At 36.2% G+C, this 20,864-nt stretch overlaps 1 protein-coding gene across 2 annotated transcripts in view; it reads left to right on the plus strand.

Annotated features, from left to right (window-relative positions):
• USP53 (ubiquitin specific peptidase 53) overlaps nucleotides 1-20,864 on the plus strand; it is a 41,503-nt gene that overhangs the window by 12,789 nt on the left and 7,850 nt on the right. The window contains exons 3-14 of one of the 2 annotated variants that reach the window (XM_075090124.1): nucleotides 171-263; nucleotides 4,246-4,380; nucleotides 6,016-6,129; nucleotides 6,217-6,299; nucleotides 6,617-6,722; nucleotides 7,513-7,659; nucleotides 8,190-8,339; nucleotides 8,833-9,004; nucleotides 9,925-10,074; nucleotides 11,278-11,421; nucleotides 11,660-12,389; nucleotides 15,711-15,784. In XM_075090124.1, the coding sequence (XP_074946225.1) occupies nucleotides 171-263; nucleotides 4,246-4,380; nucleotides 6,016-6,129; nucleotides 6,217-6,299; nucleotides 6,617-6,722; nucleotides 7,513-7,659; nucleotides 8,190-8,339; nucleotides 8,833-9,004; nucleotides 9,925-10,074; nucleotides 11,278-11,421; nucleotides 11,660-12,389; nucleotides 15,711-15,784 (2,098 nt within the window). The remainder of the gene's footprint in view (nucleotides 1-170; nucleotides 264-4,245; nucleotides 4,381-6,015; nucleotides 6,130-6,216; nucleotides 6,300-6,616; nucleotides 6,723-7,512; nucleotides 7,660-8,189; nucleotides 8,340-8,832; nucleotides 9,005-9,924; nucleotides 10,075-11,277; nucleotides 11,422-11,659; nucleotides 12,390-15,710; nucleotides 15,785-20,864) is intronic. The other variant, XM_075090125.1, reaches the window with a different exon arrangement.

Here is a 20,864-nt window from a genome sequence, read left to right on the forward strand (position 1 = left end):
TTACCAAACTAATACAAAAGGACCCTAATTCTTGTAGCAGTTTTGGTGCTCAATTTGTACGTGTAATGTGAAATGAATAAAAAAAAAGAAAATCTACTCTATGTTGCTGTGTTAAGCATAGAACCTTCAGAACTCATTACTTATTTTCTGTAAAACTTTTATTTTTATAGGTATTATGGCAACTTGACATATTTCGACGAAGCTTAAGAGGTTTAACTGGACATGTGTGTCAGGGAGGTGCATGTATATTTTGTGCTTTAAAAGTAAGTAATCATTTTTGGAAGAATCCTCTTTCAAAATGAGGGGAAAACGATTTAACTAATTTTTACTAATTTATGTCCCTATTGGACATATGTATGGGTTACTGTTAAGTCATTCTTGTGAAAAGAAATAATTTAGATTTAAGGCCAGTTGTAACAGATGTTTGTAACAAATATTTTCTTGTGCTTAAAGAGGAAATTTTACAATACATAAATTTTAGACTGCTTAAACTTAAAACTTTTGTCTGTTAAAAGACAGTATATCTTATTTGAGAATTAAGCTTCTTGGAGTTTGTCTTCTATTTGCATACATATGCTTTTGTTCTTGCCTGTAGTGTTTGAATACAGTTCTTTTAGAGTGACTGTATTACTGTTGATAAGGTCTCATGATTCTGTTTTTACTCAGTAATGATGGTAATGGTGCAGAACTTAATTGTTCAGTTTATGAGTAATGAAGGTCAGATAGTGGTACTAGTAAACTAATGGAAGTTGGTAACTTTTTAGTGTTTGAAGGTAAGTCAGATCTGCATATTTTAACTAGCGCATAAAACTGAAGCGCAAGTTTTGTAACTCACCCGAAGTCTGTAAACAAATGTCAAATTCTGTTAGGTTCTTACTGCTTTTACTGCACTGGTATTTGGCTGCCTGCAGTTACTAGGGAAACGGCTGTAAGCATGATATCTCTGTTTCATTGGGATAAAAATACCAATGAAAAAATATATAGGGGTATTAATTTTTTTAGTAGTGTGCGCTTTCTACTCTTACTGCAATTTGAAGATAAAGACACTTTTGGGATTCTAATACAGGGCTGTAGAATGTATAGTAAAATATGTTATTAGATATAGTGATATACAGAACTAGGAATCCCTCATCTGGAGGGAGCTGAAAGGGGCAACACTATTTGAAGATGTAGTTCACTGAGGAAGTGGTTTTTGATGATGCTAAATTGTAGGCAAGGGTAAGCCAAGTATTTTAGAGTTTATTCTCTGGGAGTTTTACAGACCAAACCTTGTTACTGAGTAAATGTTTTAGGGAATAACTGTTTGCAATGACATTTTTAATCTTTCAGGAGGTATATAATCTATGGACAGTGTAGGTTTTTTCATCCATTTTTAGTGTTTATCATGATTGCAGTATGGTACAGCTGTTTTTGAACGTGTCTGTCTTTTTCCGAACAGAGTTTTTTCTGAAAGGTGCAATTTTATTTCTTTGGTTAAAATGGTTAATTTTTAAAAGTCAGCAAGTTGAAATAGGTTGAGACTACACGTATTCAGACTGACTTCCTGAGGCTTTTATTCCAACCTTTTTACAACCTCTTGACTCTACAGAACTTGTTGGGACTTCCTTGTTTCACCGGTGTTTTGATGCACATCATGCTCATTTGTGTGCTGGACACTTGATCTTGTTAGTACATAAAGTCCAGACCATAACTCAGGCATGCCTGTGTTTTCAGATAGTCTTCTGTCTGTCTTGGGATGATCATTTAGCTTCCTAGAGTTTTTGCGTGTATAGGGATTCATGTTCATATCTGATGTCATAATATGAGAGTAAACTTTATGGCCTTTTCCTTTTGGTTTGACCTGTATTACATGTGAGCTTCTGGGCACACAGTCTTGTTCAGTGCTGCACTGGAACCACTGTTAAGAAATGAAGAGGGATTGAAGGGTGACAATTGCTGGAATGTATGTTACATATACTATGTACTCTTAATGACTAATCATATCGTAGTAAAAAATAATGTAGCAGCTTCAGCGTGCTCAGAGTCATGAAGAAGGTGGTGCTGGTAGTGTGCTGCAATTGAACCTGTAAGTAATGAATCGTTCTGTTCTAATGATGTGCTTGTGAAGACCAGGTGCTGCTTTTTTTTGAAGCTTAAACATAGCCCTTGCTGTACCTTACTACCCTCTCTTCCTGTAGCTTTTGGGGCTGCAGTACAAAGTAAGATAGGTTTTGCATCACTTTAAGACACTTTCCAAAGCAATGCACTAGTTTCAGCTGCTTTGTAAGGCTGCTGTAATTTAGGACTTCAAATTTTCTTTATGCTTTTGAGTGGCTCTTCTTGAAGACTTGAGTACTCCCGTGATGTGCAGTTTGTCTAAATTGCTCACTCTACCTGAATATTTTGCATTGCCTGTACCATCATGTCTTCCTGTTTTGCTACGTTCCCAGGACTACTGATAAGAAATGGTATGGCTGGCTGTTCTGAAATTGGTTAGAATGGAATTATTTATTGTTTTAACAGTGTAGTTGTGATCTTTGTAACTCTGTGGCCAGTAGCCTAGGTACTGAACTCAAAACATTGTGGTTAACTCATTTAGAAGTATCTGTCCTCATTCATTATGTACACTACTGGTTTTGCATTCTTGGCTTTTTAGAGATACTGGTTGAGTGATTCAGTTTGTTCTGTGTTCAGAACCTGGGGCATTTTGATTTTTCATGCAGTGTATATGCTGGATGAGGATGTATTTCAGCAATTTGCTTGCGACTTGGGTCGGTTTTTTGGTTAGGTGTCTTTTTTGTAGTCTCGGGCTATTCTAACCCTTCTTGCTTGTTTACCAGTAAAGAAGGATATTTCATCTATATCAAGCTTTTCTATAAACTAAAAGCGTAGCCAATAAATTCTGGTTTACTTCCTTTCAATCCATTATCTTTTTCTTTTGGTGGTGGTCTGAGAGTTAAATACACTTTTTTTTCTTTTCTGCATAACGCCGGGGTGGGACATTGGCTCTGCAGGCCACCTAAATGTGCATACATATCTGCATAACTGCTTATCTGTACTTTTTTTAGCTGAACAAGTAAGGCTCTGTTGCATACCAAAAATGACCTAGCAGCCAAAATGAGAGGTGATAAATGTTTTCAAAGCAGAGTTAACTTGTATCACCAGGTCTGGAAAAAACTTAATTTTGAATGTTTACATTGGGATATTGACTTTAATTTTTATCAGTAGTCCATGCTTCTTGTTATGAGAGGGAAATTTAAATATTTGACAGGCACCCTGGAATGCATATTGGTTAAAACACTACTTTCTGTTAGCACTGAAACTTTGCTTATCTGTTGTATCTTTGTCTTCTGTCCAACAGGTTTTTTTTTAACCATAGGAGGCCTATGTGAAGAAAGCATAGCCTTATTTGTGATTTACATGGCTTCTCCTGATTTGCTGTGTCTTCATTCACTTAATTTTTCTCCAAAGTTTGACTTTGAATTCTTGACAGTGGAATACACCTTCTAATATTTGCAAATGTTTTCTCATTCATTTAATAGCTTTTAATTTATCGTTCTTTCAAAATCAACCTCCCTTACTTGCTAAATGATGATGTCACTTGCATATGCATCTCTGCCAAAAAGAAAAGTCGTAGCCAACTATCTTTTCTGGGAAATGAAGAAACAATCAAGCACAACTTATTCTCATGTTCTGGAACTGCAGATATTGACCTGTCCTCTTGTAATATGTGCACTGTTTCAGCAGAGAGCTGATTTAATAGCAAGGATTATCAGCATTCAATCTAATTTATGGGAGTTTTTTGCATATCCGTAATTTTAATAAAGATACACTCCTGTCTGAAGTAGGAATGTAAGTGTTACATTACTGAGTGGTATTACATTATCGCCTAAGACACATGCACCATCTGTAAAGATGAGATACGTATCCAGTGCCCAAATTCAAAAAGCTGCGTAATTACAGACCAGGGCTTGTGTTTCTTCTGAGAGCTAAAGTCAATCTCTTGCGTTTTTACATACTTAGATGTTGTTTTCCTGCTGGATCAAAGTTCTGTTTGGTAGCATAGCTTCTTATAATGGAATGAGTAACAGAACATTGAACCTAAGTACCTTTAAGAGAAAACAGTAATTCCTAAAGTTGCATAGATTTATAAACATCTTAGGTATTTGCTGTTTAGGCATGCTGCATAGGAACTGGGGTATTTGTATAGAGCCACGCTGTCTAGTCAAGTGGGTAATGAAGCTAAGTAATTGTATTTCTTCCTAGGCAATATTTTCACAATTTCAACACAGTCGAGAAAAAGCACTCCCATCAGATAACATGAGACATGCCCTGGCAGAAAGTTTTAAGGATGAACAGCGTTTCCAGCTTGGATTCATGGATGATGCAGCAGAATGCTTTGTAAGTATTCTTTGTGAGAGTTGAGTAGAATTGTAGAAAACAGTAGTTTTGTGGATGTCAAACTGGCCTGTTGTTTTGGTAGCTTCGGGCTCACGGGTGGTATACAAGTCACATAATACTACTGACCACCCTATGCCAGTTTAGGGGAACTGACATATGGAGTAAGTGTCTGGTAATGTGGGATGGAGTAATCTTGCATTTGCTCTGTACTTTCTTCCCAAACTCTGTAGCTCAGGCAGAGGGATATGTGAAACATCGTTACTACACAAGGTTGCTAAGGATGATAAACTCTCAATCACTCCTAAAAGTTTTTGGATGGAGAGAAGGGTTATTTTCTCGGGAGAAAAGGCACCTATGGATTTGAATGTGTAGTCTGTTCCTCCAAGTACTCTCTCATCAGCTATTGAAATATGTTCCATTGCAACTAGCCAGCTCATTACTGAAGTCTAATGCAGATCAGATTTCCTTTTTCTTATCCAAGAGTGAACAAATACTTGAAGATCTTGACTCTTGCTGCAGTTACTTTCTGCTTTATGGAGTCTCACTGAAGAACATGAGCCATTACTGTAGCTATAAAAGGTGACTGAAGATTGCGTAGAACACTGGTAAAGAAGCCTTTCTACAAAGCCCTGTGTTAGACAATTAAAATTGTTCACCATATTAAAAAAAAAAAAACAACCCCAAACGCTTCAACCAAACTGGTATTAACCTTCAGACACACATATGAGTGACAGAAAATATGGTTGCTGCTTTGATTGCTTTCAGCTTTCAACATCCTTTGGAAGTAACCACAAACGAATACCAACCTGCCAGATGTGTTTTCACGTACAGAGGAAAATCCAGTGGAGAACTCCTCAAAGTGTGTGTTTGAGATCTTGCAGTCAGGTTAAAGGATTAGTCATGAAAGAATCTTTCATTAGTGCTCCATCTAATCAAAATGCAATTGGACCCCTGAAGTAATCAGTTGTCTGAATGATCTACCTGAATGGGTTAATTTCTTCCCATTACCTCTGGTATTTTTGCCAGAAGAGGAAAAAATGGCCGTGCTGATTCAGGGCCAAACTGATGACAATCATAGTACTTTTTGTTTTTCTTTCTTTCTTTTCCTTTATTTTAAGGTTAAAAAGTGAGGCTTGGGATGGGATCAGGCATGGGATATTTAAGAGCTTTTTCCATGCTTCTGTCAATGGTACTACTTGTGTTGGTGCATGTGCTAAACGTCACCAGATGATCAGATTGATATGCAGAGAAAAATATAAGTGTGAAGAACTGAGACAGAGGCCTGAGCCAAAAAATATTTCAGTCATTGGAAGAAATGACATGAATATTATGTCTTACTGTAAGAACAGTGTTTAATTTTCCTTGAAGATTCGCTTCCTTCAGAGGAGAATGCACTCTGGAAGAACAGTTGGGTTACTGTTGTCTAATGCTGTTTTGTTAATGTTTGGAAACCTTGAGATGAAGAGAATTCACATCCACTCCGTGGTGAATAGGGGTGGAATTAGATACATGTTAAGCGTGTAGGTGGACTATTTGGAGCCAAGGGGAGTAGCTGGAGTATTAAACTGTAATGTTGCTCTCACATTCTGACTTCATCAGTTCAGTTTATATTTTTACACTATTATTTCTATTTAGGAAAACATCCTTGAGAGGATTCATTTCCACCTAGTGCCAAACAGTGAAACAGACATGTGCACTTCAAAATCCTGTATTTCTCATCAGAAGTTTGCTATGACACTGTATGAACAGGTCAGACATTTATTTGATTGCTTTAACAAACAATTTATTTCCACTGTCCTGAGTAAATAAAAACAAACGTTTTTTTTGTTTTTGTAGTGTGTATGTCGCAGTTGTGGAGCATCGTCAGACCCATTGCCTTTTACGGAATTTGTGCGTTATATTTCTACCACAGCCCTGTGGTAAGAGCTTTTATTCTTGTACTTCATTTTTCTATATACTCCCTTCCAGTAATAAGCAAAGCATACCAGAGAAATGCTGTAAGTGTTAAAAAATCAATGTGTATTCCTTTTGTTAAAATGTGTTTTTGAGTGTCCAAAAGTAACATTTGGATTTCAAAAGAAAGATGTAGAGAAAGCTTGACAAAAAGTATGTATCGCTACTGTTTTACCTCTGTAGCTTTTCTTTTTAGTCATAAGATATAGTTAATTGAGGCTTGATGAAATATGTTAACTTTTGAGAAGGGAGATCCACAGCTACTTCCATTTATTTTTTACAGCAATGAAGTCGAAAGAATGATGGAGAGGCATGAACGTCTCAAGCCGGAAATGTTTGCAGAATTGCTGCAAGCAGCAAATACTAGTGATGACTACAGAAATTGTCCTGTAAGTAAAAAAAGATGTTGCATTACTTTAAGATACAAGGGAGAACTTTTTCAGATATTAAATCAGACTGAAGTGTTCCCCTGAAAGCAGGATTACTGTGGCCACTTCATTACAATCTAGCTTAGGGTAAAAAAGCCTTTAAATTTATATTTTATTGCTCCAGTTATAGATAAACTCGGGATTGTAGGTGCAAGTGGCCTGTTTAGAAAGTTGAGTTACTAGGTCCATGTTTTCTTCTTCACTTTATGCTCAACATAGAGCTAGTTGGTTTTGATTAGTTGGAACAGGTGTATTTTCTGAGAGAAGCTGCTTTAGTTCATACACACCAACAACTTGACAACATTGTGTTCGGTTGGAATAATTTTGTACTTCTATTGACAAAAATAGTTTCTTTAAGCTTGGTCTAATTAGTTCGTCTGTCCCATAAATGGTTCTGTGTAAATACTGTTAATTTAAGAACCATGGAAAAGTACACCAAAAAAATAGACCTAAGCTTAAATAATGAAATGGAGTTGGAACAAAAGAGAAGTTGTGATGGTGTCTTGGATGTTTTCAGAGATTTCTATTTTAAGGTGGTGATTGGATGTAGAAGTTTAGCCATAGTTTTCATGAGAGTGTTTATTATGAGGAATTTTATCCTTAAAGTGTTAGAAACAAACACCATAATTAAATTTGAGAATTGGAAGAAGTTGCAGAGTTGTTGTTTCTTTTCTAATAACTCAACTTTGGACTTCCATTTTCTAAAAATCTTCTGGTTTCCCTCCCATCACATTTTTTTCCCTTCTTCTAGAGTAACTGTGGCCAAAAAATAAAAATTCGTCGTGTTCTTATGAATTGTCCTGAGATTGTCACAATTGGTTTAGTCTGGGATTCAGAACACTCTGACCTGACAGAAGAGGTTATGCGGAATCTGGCAACGCAACTTTATCTTCCTGGGGTATCTGACCTAAAACTTACTATCTGCTTATTTTAGAATTTTTTTATGTATTTTATGTATATGTAAATATATACAAAATATAAATATACATAACACGCATATCTGTGTATTGTTTTGTGCTTTTTAAAAAAGCACAATTTAACTTCAAAGTTTGTCTGCTTTTACTATTCCTTATGTGCTGCTTGATGTAGTTTCTGTGAGAGGAAAAAGTCCTGTCACAAGTGTTAGTCTTGTGCCTAATTACAAAGATGAATGTAGGTGAATTCCCAGTTGAAAGTCTAGGAATTTGATCTTCAGTTTGAAATTTGTGGCATTATTCCAGAGCGTTACTGTTTTACCCTTTCAACTATGCAAAAATAAATGTTAAAATAGACCTAGTAAGTGCAAAAATCATTATTTATACTCATGAAAAATTGTATAACGCAACAGGGTATTTAATACCAATTGCCTTGGTGAAATGCCAGTAGCAGGTCTGGAAATAGGTGCTAAATGTTTTACACATAACTAAAAATATATAACAATTTCCACAGCTGTTTTATAGGGTTACAGATGAAAATGCCAAAAACAGTGAACTTTTTCTTGTGGGAATGATTTGCTACACAAGCCGACATTACTGTGCCTTTGCCTTTCACACCAAGAGTTGCAAATGGGTGCTGTTTGATGATGCTAATGTAAAAGAGGTAAATATTGTTTTTACTGCTACTGAATTTAGTGATCTTTACTTTTCTAGGATGCGTTCTTCTGACACCAAACCTGAAATAAGTCAAACAAATATTTTTATTTTAATAAACCTTTAATTTTGTAAATCAATTTTCACAAATGAATTGTAGAATTGATTTCACTACTTTACAGTTCTGCCTTCCAATTGCTGAATGCTTCAGAATGTTAATGCACTTGTCTACTGTTGAATTTTTACTTCTTCTAGTGGAAAAGACGACATAATTACTGGCAGCTGTATTCATAGTGTTGATGTTCTGATTGTTAGCCCGTGTAATGCTCGCTCTAGCTTTTTGCTGTGCTTTACAAAAACTCACGTGCCAAAATGTTGAATTGTAATGTACCTTTGGAATTAAGCATTTGGTACCTGTTGCTTAATAAATTATTCTTTGCATAATTGGGTTTGGTGCTGTTGATAAAGTTTGAGTTTTGTTTTGGTTTTTTGTTTTTTCTTAGATTGGAACAAAATGGAAAGATGTGGTCTCCAGGTGCATTCGATGCCACTTTCAGCCATTGTTGCTATTTTATGCTAACCCAGATGGCACAGCTGTATCTCCAGAAGATGCTCCAAAGCAGATTATTCACTGGTCTCAGTGCAAAGCAGTGGGAGGAAATCGGGAAGATTTGGGTAATTAATATTTTTTGTTTTAATAAGTTTCAGTTATTTCTAAAACGCAAATTATAAAGGGGAAGGTAATGGATTAGATGTTTTGTCCTTAAATACTTTTATCAATAATTATCTAAAGGGTCTCAAAAGGAAAGAGATTGGTGTATATACAAGAGGAGAGCTGTTTGGCTTGTGTCTGATAAGGGAATGCAAATTGAGACTCATGGATAACGGATAAAGATTTTTTGTTGTAGATTGTTCAGAACTACTTGACACTACTTCAGTAATTTCAGAATAAAATCATTGCATATTTGTATATGTATTTGTATTGCTACATTTAAAATTCCTTTAAAAATGCTATAAAAAGATACTTAAAGCTTTATACAAGAACAGAGGTGTGTTTGGAGCATGTGTGTTTGTATATGTGTATAGACAAACACACGGAGCACAATTCAGAACTTTGGGAAAAATCGAAAGGAGCTGCAGGAAACTTATTTTCTCCGAGATTCATGTAGCATAGGCCTCAATATGTAAGAATCCAGTCTTTTGGTTCTGTGGTTTGTACTGCTGTCTTGGCTGTTGTTTTTTTGTTGGTTGTTTTGTGGGTTTTTTTTAATATTAAACATAACATACAAGTAAGTTAAATAAAAGGCCAATTGAATTTGACATGTTCTTCCTCACATAATGAATAGCAATAGGACATAGCCTGCTTCAGGGAAGAAAGAGTTCCTATTCCACTACAGTCTACCTCTATAAATATAGCAGTGTATGAAACATTACAGAACCTTATTGCCTAGCATATTGAAATGAGGTGTGGGTTTTTTGTGAGGTTTTCTTTTGTTAATTTTTTAAATCCATGATTAAATTTTTTTTAAATTTAGATATTGAAACTTTAAATTAGGAAGCCGTTCATTTTTAAAGGTAGATATGTTATTTGATAGGATTTGAAAAGCATTCTGCTCCTAAATCAGACCATGTGAAAGAGAATGGAATTGGAGACCCCACTAATCAAAGGAATAATAAAAAACTTCAGCCAGATAATTCAGCATTCAGTAGAAGCCATATTCAAGCCAGTGGCGGTAGAGGTCCAGGTATGTATTCCCCACCCCCCATTCCCATCCACCAGAAAAACCCCAAACGTCTCTTACTATGAAATATGTCAGTTGATAGCATTTCAGGTGTGTGCTAACCTCTGGAGTAGGACTATTTCTAAAGGAAAAAATCCATCATTGATTGAATGAATCCTTGAATAACAACTAATGTTTTAAGTAATATCTGCCATGGAATATTAACTTCTCTGGAAGACTGTAAATTCAAAATTTCTTTCATTACCCCTCATTATTCCTGAACTAAAGTGGCTCTTGAGGATCCTTTTCTCAAACATCATCATGCCTTACAATCATATTGTTGGTTAAAAGACACATTAGAAACTTGAAGCTGATGGATCTTTCAGAGGACACGGTGTGGCTTTGTGCATCACTGGCTTTTTGAGGAGCACTGTTCTCCAACAGTATTGTGACACAGCACATTATTTGTTGTCCTATGTATCAGTGGACTTATCTGATGTTTGGAAAGAATAGTGAAAAAGTTTTGCCTGTTTAAAAATCCATTCTATCTGTACTTCAGGCTTCCATGCAAATCAAACTGTAACAAGTCATGTGGGGCAGTGACTTCTGCATTATGTGTCAGTGCCTTTGCTCTGAACTCCCCGTACTTCTCAGGCAGAGAGATGCTGCCTTCTCTTGAGATGTGTGTCTCCTCTGTCTTTATTGTTAAGTTCCTAGATGTTTTAAAACTGAGAATGCTCAGCTTGGTCACTCTTTTTTTTGATGGAGTGATGTCTCAAAAATGGTCAGTATTTACCTTTTCAGAAATAGAAGGACTTGTTTTCATAAACAGTGACTCCACTGTTTTATTATACCTACACATTTAGATAAGATTAAACTTCAATTCATTTTTTCAGTATAATTCATAAAATTTGATGTAAATAGTATATGCTTTGAAAATGGCCTGAGCATTCAATTTTAATAAGAAAGAGGTGTTTGTAAGACATGCTTGACATAATGCTGCTTTGGTTACTTTCATTAGCTCCATTTAGTGGACTCCTTGGAGATACCAATATATTTAGATCTATGCTGTACACCTCACCTTCTTAATCTGTGTTCTGTAATTCATTAGTCTTCTAGTATTTAATATTAGTGCTAATATTAAAAACTAAGTGTTATGGTACATAGATAGATTTGTGTTTTGATGACTTTTTAGTAATGATCTTTGGCAAAAACTATTTTTTGCAGCTAAGTTGGGTTACAGTGATCAAAAGGACAGGCTAAAGGATATATCCAGAGAGTGTGCTCAGAAAGCTGCTGATATGAAAAACTTCTCATCCTTACGAAAAGATGCAGACAGAGGACTGAGAAAAGAGTCTGGGAGACAAAGAGGTACATTTTAAAAATATGACCACAGAATCAATGGATTTAGTAGCTTCTAGCATCGATACTAGCTGTGCAGACTTTCTGCTCCTTTTAAGACTGTAAAACTACAGTTTCCCAGTTTTCAGTATTCTGAAATATGTACTGAATTTGTTGAAGTGGTGTAAGAAGTATAAGTACTGTAACAATATCAGTTAAATACTAATGAGAACTTTTAATGGAGCTTTTTCCTTTTTCTTATTCTAAGATTTGATTGGGGAAGATCGTTCCAATGTTAAGTTGGGGTCTCCTCCAGTTGGAAATGGACTTAGACACTGTGCTGATCAGCGCATCTACAGCAGCCAGGGAAGAGGCTCCTATAAGCATGACAGTGCACCTCACCAAGCAAAGCTTTCTGTACAGGTGCTTGGTTCCAATAGAACAGAATGTTTTCCCGCTGGGGAGAAACCAGTGATCAGGACCCGGACTGATGGTGTCACTGGCTATGATACAGACACCAGTCAAGACTCCAGGGACAAGGGCAGTATCAGCAGCAGAAGCAGAAGTAAAGGCTGGAAACCTATGCGAGAGACACTGAATGTAGACAGCATTTTCAGTGAGACTGAGAAAAAACAGCATAGCCCAAAGCACAAGGCAAATCTGAGCAGTAAGTCTAAACATGAAAAGGAGCGAAGCTTTAACCATTGGTCAAAAGAGAACCAAATCCAGAAAGGTTTAATGACTATATATGAAGATGAAACAAAACAGGATACAGGAAGTCGAAGCTCACTGGATTCAGAGGGAAAAGGGAATGCTGAAAAAAGCAAAGGATTTACAGAGAGAAAAATCCATGGCGATAACTGGCAAATTCAGAGGACAGAATCTGGATATGAAAGCAGTGATCATATCAGCAACGGATCTGCAAATCCAGACTCTCCTGTTATTGAAGGAATCAATCCAGCAGATGTCAAGAATGTTAAAGAAAGTGCTTCCTGCAGGTAATGCTAATGCTCTTAAAACTTACACAGATTGTGTTTACAGAAAAATAAGTTGCTCTAATGTTCAAGGCTTGGGGTCAGGTATGTAGAAAGCTAGCAAAATATCTCGAAATAAGGGTGCGGACAATCAGATGTTAGGTTTACCTTCACTCTGAAGCTGCAACACTAGTTCTGTTCAGAAGGCACTGAGCCACGTTATTAGGGCACTGAGCCAAAACTTCTAAGCCCTGCTGTGGGGCAGGGTGTGTTAATTTGAAACAATTGCTATGCTTCTTTAGTTACAAGTTTTTTAGACTGTGGGTGACTTGCCATCTGTAATGGCATACAAGTGTCTATATAAATCATGTCTAAGGCAGTTGTACAGACAGGCCCCTGACAAGGAGACAGGAGGGAATGGCAGTAGGTGAATCGTGTATACTGTTACAAGTCATTGTTCTGAAATTCAGTTTTCTAGAACACCTCAGATATATATTGATTGCCTGATAATTGGTTGACCTGTTTAAAAGAAATCTTCGAAGAGTGTATAATTACTAAAACTGGCCAAAAATGTGGTTAGTAGCCAAATTTTATTAAACTCCCTAAGAATGGATGTGTGCTAGTAACAAGTATGTTGCCTAGAGACATTGTGGAGTCTCTTGCTGTGGAGATACTCATAACCCAACTGGACATGGTCCTGGGGAGCCTGCTGTAGTTGACCCTGCTTGAGCAAGAGGCGTTAGACTAGACGATCTGAAGAGGTCCCTTCCAATTTAAATGGTTATGTGGTGCTACAAAATATAAAGTTAGCAACCTTCCATGTGCAGTTTTCTGTATTGTGTGTCTTAAACTGTATGTGGAACGTAGTTCCTACTAGAACCCATACGTCCTCCTTTCAAATTTTGTTTTCATCCATAAATGGAAGAGCACAGTTGTAAGACCCAGCCTAGTCACAAATGATTGCTAGATCTGAGCAAATTTTTGGACATATATTTTCATGAAAAGTTATTTTATAGGGGAGGAGAATAGCAAATACCAGGAAATGAAAAGGCTCTGACTTCTCTAAGCAGAGGTGCAAAATTTTAAAACTTATTTCATAAAGTATTGTAGCAAGTTACCAAAACAAGTATTTTATATTTAAAACATACAGAATACAGCTTCTGTATGAATTGAATTGTCTTTGATTATTTTGGAATGGCAAGAAAGCAAAATCAGTCATTTGCGTAGTTCTTAGTTTCCTAGGGTCTTATTTTTTGTATATAGAAGCACAAATAAGGACATAAAAATGGCTATGCCAGGATAGGGCCAAGGGTTCAGCTAACATGCATTCAATCTATACCAGTAGCCAGTAGCAGATGCTTACGAAAGATGACAGCAGATAGAGAGGTATTTTAAGTGTATTCTTTTGGCCTGTTGTGTTTGGCTACTTTATAGACTTTCTGAACTGGAGATTATGACTTCCTATTAAAAACCACTTTTTATCCCATGCCTTTATCTATTCCCCTCTTGTCCTTCCTGCCTTTCCCCTCCCAACAAACTGTCCAAAACCCCACTCTACAGAAATCCTTACAGGCTTTTTATTGGGTAATGGTATAAATATGTGTGAAGCTACTCCAAGCCATGTTTATATTGTCAGTGTTTAGAGTTGCCTCAGACAGTGATCTCTGCAGTTATAACCGTGCCTCATTTTTAAATATGCCCAAAAGGTTATGGGATGCCCAAATATTGCACCTGTCTTTTTATGAGAGAGAACATGATAAATTTAAAACGACTCAGTTCATGAAGAATCTGCTTACACTGTTTAAAGATTTGTCAAATAAAGAAAAAATAGTACTTTGTCAAAATACAAATGACTTGGGACTTTCAGAAGGATTTCATATGACTGGTAATTAGAATTGACTGGCAATACCTACTAGTTGCTTTCTTAACTGTTCAGACTTTGTCTCAAAAACCAAACAAAATACACTAATTGATTACTTGAAAGTTCTTCTAGAAGGTGGAAAAAAATTACTTAGTGTCTTGTTTTCTCTTAGGAAGAATGGAGAAAGAACCTATTTCTTTTGGTATTTTTGTTGTTTTCCTGTCCTTTCAGTAACAAGAGTCTTTTTTTAATTGAAAAATTGCCACTGTGTATCTTCTTCACTGCCTTAGCCTTCAAGAAGGAAGGGATTGGCAGGGCTTTTGTTAGTGCCCTGTCTGGATTGGTGAAGCATGCTTTTTGCTTAACTAAACCAGCAAGATTTACTAAACCTGCTGATTTTATGTATGTATTTTCCCCCTCTTGGGTTTGCTGTAATCTTCCAGTTTTCAAAACATTTTTAAACGAAAATCCCAATGAATGAAAGACCAAGTGGCAATCACAACTTAAAAGAACGATATTTGTTGTCACAACAAAGCATTAATGAATAGCACAATGTCAAACTAGGAAAATACACAAGATAGAATGTTAGCTAGCAGGTTACACATACTTAAGATATTGATACTGATGAGACTTTTGCATTTTTAGAAAACTTAAGCCTTGTCGTAGAAGCTGCTATATGTTTAACTTCAGAATATTCAGGGTGTAAACTATTAACGCTGAAAAATGTATTTGTTTCAGATGTGGGAAATACTGATATGTGGTACTGTATAGTTTCCAACCTGGGTAGTATTCTTCTGCTTCACTACAGTGGCAATTTTAAGTAAAACCTACAAATAAATTGAATTAAGTGACCAGTGGTGCCTGTTCCATTTGAAAATCACTATAGAAAACAGGCATTCAAAACATTCAAATGCTTTCTTGGTGATCTGTGTTAATAAGCACTTTTTGAAATTTTTGTGAAATTCTTTAGTTTACAATGAGAAAAAGTAGAGTTGGTAGTTCTTTCTCACAGGTGACACAATCTTTTTTCTACTCTTGATAACTTGGGAATGAGCTGTCTTCATTAAGCAGGCTGGTGTGATACTAAGATCAAGAAAATTTGCTTTTTGTACTGTGTATTGGGCGTCTTACCGCTGTACTCTAGAGTAAGGCTGGGAGGAGCGGGCGTCCAATCTCCAGAACACACTGGGAACACCAGCCTCATAAATTGCACGTTTCTTTTGTCTTTTCATATTAAAGGATTCAGCTCACCCTAAATTTCTCTGCATCGGCATAGCCTGTCGCATGTGGGAGCGATGTTAAAGTATCAAAGGGCCACCCCTACTATCTTACGTATCTTCTATGAAGTGTGTGTATTAGTAAAAGAACTAACAAGTCAGTTTAACGTAGGCAAAGTTTTTGTTTGTATGCACTCAAGGCAGTAAAGTTTATCATCATACATCAGTAGTTTAAGCCTTCAAATTACATGTATGCTTCTTTTACAGTGAACAGAACTTGTCAACCAAAAAAGCTGACAATGTGTCACATTCAGTATCTCAGCAGAACAGAAACTTTTACGGTAAGAAGTTTAACTTGTATAAAGAATAGAAGTTTTCTAAAAATTTAAATGTACCAAAATTTTACTATGACCTTATTAATATCATGCAGAGTTGGACAGACTTGTGATTAGCCTTTTGTATTTTATAATTTTGCTGCATAAGTTAATGTGATGGTATTTCCTAATGAAAAATGTATATATAATTTATCATAGCTTTTTTTAAACAATCCGTAACTAGATATTTCAAACTTATACAGCCAACCTGATACACGGTATAGTTTTTATGTGGATTAGAAGAAAATTGGAATGGAATTTGTGGCTGGTTTTGGCCATGATGTTAGGGGTTTTGATACACCTTTTTTAGTAGAGAGATCTCTTCCTGAGTCGTCATAGCCTGTGTACTTTTTTAATTGGCAAAAGAAATCTGTGAATTTCTAATTTTGTTCTTGTTCATGTTTTTAACCTTTTCAGTGAGTTAGGCTGATGGATAAAGATGGAAAGTGTTCGTATCCCTTCTTGGTACGTTTTGATGGAAGTGTGATGGAGTAGCAGTTCAGTAACCATATTGAATGCCCCTTTTTTCAGCGGCATTTAAAGCATTCTGTTCCACAGAGCACTTTAATTTATTCAGTTTCTTGGCTTTTTTGTAGAGCAAATGTACAGTATAAATGGATTCCTAGCTATCTGTCATGATACATGGGTTCCCAGATAGAGGGGTTGGGTTTTTTCACTGCTCCAGCATCATGTGAAGAAAATTGTTTGTTATGACGGTAGCAGCAGTAGTAGTTCCCTACTTCTGTGCCAGGTCACGAATATCCATGGCAGAAGTTTACCTGTTCTTAGCACCTCCTTTCAGACAGCAGTCAGAGAGCTCAGCTGTGTGCTGAGTCACATAAAAGCATGACATGTCTTCCAACCAGTTGTTTCACATGACCTTGAGCACCAAAGTAACAGGCTAAGTGATTTTTTTTGAAGCACCCGGATATATTTTAAATACAGTATTTTGGTGTGGGAAATGTAAGTATTGTTTTGGGAGGCCACAGCTTCTTTATAAATTGTTAGATAATCAGGATACAGTGATTCTTCTAACCAGAGTTGTCCTCTTCTGGTGTGTTTTGTTAGAAATGCATTTTCTTTATAGGTTGATAGAACAGTTTGGCCTTCCTTGTGCATGTCATATACCACTGCCTCCCCAGGAAGTGGCCAGTGCATAACTGCTTCTGGCTGGTGTGGGTTCTCTGTACGAGAACTGAAAACATTGCACCAGTATTAGTGATTTTTACAAAGGCCTGTGGTGACATGACACGGGGCAGCAATTTTAAAGTGAAAGTCTGTAGATTTACATTGGACATAAAGAAGGAATTTTTTACGATGAGAGCGGTGAGGCACTGGCACAGGTTGCCCAGAGAAGCTGTGGATGCCCCGTCCCTGGAAGTGTTCAAGGCCAAGTTGGATGGGGCTTTTAGCAACTCGGTCTAGTGGAAGGTGTCTCTGCCTGTGGCAGGGAGGTTGCACTTGGGTGATCTTTAAAGGTCCCTTTCAACCCAAACCATTCTATCATTCAATGATTCTGTGTTTATTTTTTTTAATGACTCTATGCTGGCATAAAATATCCACGCCTTAATCAATGCTTTCTTTTTAATCCAAGGAAAATTATTAAATGTAAATCTTAATTTCTGTTTATATTCTGCTTTGAGAACATATTTCTCAGTATAGTGTTTTTGTTTTGGATTTTTTTAGCCAGTGGGCATGTTTCTTTCCTTCCCTCCCCCCCCCCCCCCCCCAAAAAAAAAAACCCACAACACCACAACCCCAACAACAAAAGACCAGTGGTAACTCAAAAGCATTTCCATGAGCTTTGTTGTGGGATACTAAGGAAGATTTTTTTTTAAAAAAATGTTAAAAATGTCTGGGTGGACTGTGGTACCATTTGTTTCCCTTCAAGATATGAAGTAATATCAGGAAGAAACACTTGTAATAAGGAAATGTACTTCCTTTTACATACTAATATGTCTGGGTTTTTATAAAGTTGATAAATGCCTTGGCATATAAAAATTATAGGGCAGCTGAAATCATTATCTACTGTTGTTGGAACAATGGAATGGTGCTTGTACAAAGAGGTACAATAAATATTAAGCTGCTTCCCCAGGAAATGTTTGATTTTTATAGATATCATACTTCTTTTCAAATAATGTACAATGTAGATTCTTCTAAGACTTAAATTGGGGGGGGGGTGTGTGTGTGTGTGTAGGTGTTTGCCATACCACTTTTATCTTTTATGTCATTATTCCAATTAAATTTTTGATTGTAGAAAGAGAACTAATTTGATGTTTATTTTGGCAACAAAAACCCAAACCCAAAATTGATGTTGCATGGAATGCAAAGATCTGATTTTGCATTACATTTATTCTGTTTTAGGTCTGTGCTATACTATTCTAAGCATACCAGTGGGGAAAAAACACCACACTTAGGGTTTGGGTTTTTTCCCCTTTCTGCTATCCAACAATGAAAAATACATAAGGGACTCTGGAGTAGAAAATAGGTGGGCTCAAACGATGTTTGAGCTTAGTAATGAGTATTCTCTGGAGAGAACAATGTACTGTAGTTAAGTATACTTAAAGCTTTCAACATGCATCGTACATTTTCTTTAAAAAAGTGTAGTGATTCCAGGTGATCCTTGGAGTTATCAGAAAAGATCCCATCTATTCAGCTATTCTAATTCAGTAACAAACATTTGAATAGTTTCCTAACAAAAATGTATGTATTCTAAATTAAGTGTGAAGTTCTCACATGTGTGCATGTTTGGGAAAAGAATACTTCTAGTGAAAGTGATTAATGGACTGAAAAGATATCTAAATTTGATCATTTCACATGTATGTGGGATTAAAGATCTTTTTAGACTCAGTTTTTTCGTTGTCTAAAAAGTGTGTCAGGACACCTTTAGCAAGGATGATAGTAATTTACAGGTCGTCTATGTTATAACTCTGAATATTATGAAGAAGACATGAATTGGTAGGTAAATACCAAATGGACTCCTAGAAAATAGTACTTTAAGAAAGAAATGCCCAGTCCTTTCTGAGAGGAATGGAATGTAAGAAATCTTTGTTAGCCTCTCATGGCAGCTTGAAAAAAATCTCTCTGGGTGTGTTTTTGTGTGGAAAACTTCTTATGGAAATAATGTTGGACTTGTAATTGTGCCCACCTTTTGTATTATTGTGCTTTCCCAGTTCCTCATTTTTAACTGGAGCTGAATAAGGCTACTGTTCGGCAGTAGAGGAATTCTGTCCCTGACTTACAAAAATAAACTTATTGTTAGAGCATTATAAAGATAGTAACATTGGATCGCACAGTGGTTAAGCAGGTCAAATGGCTGCTTCTTTCACTGGTAGTAAGCAGTAGATAGCTGTAGTGCTGAAGCAAATGTCCCACAAGGCCAATCCCTAATTTGTGTGATCAAATTTTGGCAGGAAAATGTGGATAGTAAGCAAGCAGATACAGGATCCTTGATTTATATTAATAAGTGTGTGTTTATGAAGTTTGAACCTGAAACTGTGGAGGGTAATATTTTTTTTATAAAGAACATGCAACATGCAAAATTTCCAACCTCGCATTCTTCAAGTTGAAGAAAGATGACTATCCTTGGAAGTTGGAAAGGGCTATAGAATATTTTTTAATGGATTTTCAGAGCAGTCCGTGTGCTAGCCTACTGATGATAATTTTCAATTATAAAGGTGTTAGCTGTTTTTTGTGACAACCCTTCCCGATTCCTAAGGCACAGATGTCTTCATGAAATCGCCACTCCTGAAAATTTCAATAAAAGGCATTACGGTTGGGAGGGTTAAGAGAAAAAAAAAAAATCCTAGAAGCCCTGTTTTCTAGATTCTTCCCCTTACCTGAACTAACCTGTCAGGTGAATAAGCTCTGTGATTAAAATTGGCAGTGCTTGATGGCCTCCTGTTTAAGATGCAGTATTAAAAGCTGCCCATTCAGTGATCTCAAAAAAGGATGTACTTGGAATCAATGCCTTAAATTAATAATTACTTCCCTTTGAAAATAAATGCAAAGCAGTGTTTGTAATATCGCAAATCTAGAGGTTTTCGCATTAATAATTATCCAGCTCAATAGTATGAGACAACTCCAACTGAAATCTAGAATCACCCTGAAGCTCTGGTGAGTACATAAAGAAGAATCCAAACTGCCTTTGCTTATTTGTCACTTCAGAAAACCCCACAAACAAACCATCATTCTGAAAAAGAAAACTCATCTTAGGAAAATCCTACATTTATAGTAATTTAAAATATGCAACTATACTTAAAATCCAGTTGTTACCCTTATGGTGCAGTCAGTGTCTGTCTGTCATGTTTGAAGAACTGAGTAGTGAATTAAAGCATGAAGCTACTTAATTCACTTAACATGAGACTGAAACAAAGAAATGCTTTTCTGGAGTGTCGTTAAATGATAGATTAAAGATTTTGGTTAAAAACAAAACCAAAAAACCTGAACTTTGAAGATTTGTGAATGTAGTCAAGCAGCCCATGAAGATTCAAATGTAAAGCACACTCACATTTGTAATTCACTTTATTAATGTGAGATGCTTGCGATTTAAAATAGATGATGCAAAAAAAAAGAGTGGAGCTTTATTTTCATTTTTTTCCAGATGTTTAAAGCCTTGGGGTAAAAAAATCCACTAATGAATATATAAGAAATGTTTCACAGCTGAATGTTGCTCCAAAATGACAGTTTCTTGAATATAGGGATTTTTTTTTTCTGAAGACGGTCACTGTATTTTTAAAATAATACTCTATTTTGGACAAGTTATAACATGTTGAACTTCTTGAGTGGGACTACATTGTTCCACATTTCCAAAGCTTCCACTAAGTTTGTCTGCAGTTTCAACTGAATACAGAAAAATGCCTGGGTTCAGGGAGAGGAATTTGCCACAGTACTTGTTACAAAAAGTATTACACCTTGGTCTTTTCTATTGGCAATGTTAAACCCCCCCAAATTAAAAAAAATCGGGTAATCAAAATTATAGGAAACATACCGCTAAAGCACCTTAAAAGGAAATTGAATTAAGGAGGTGGGGTGTTCCCCCCTCCCC

This window comes from Phalacrocorax aristotelis, chromosome 4, assembly GCF_949628215.1.
Source record: "Phalacrocorax aristotelis chromosome 4, bGulAri2.1, whole genome shotgun sequence".
Lineage (NCBI taxonomy): Eukaryota > Metazoa > Chordata > Aves > Suliformes > Phalacrocoracidae > Phalacrocorax > Phalacrocorax aristotelis.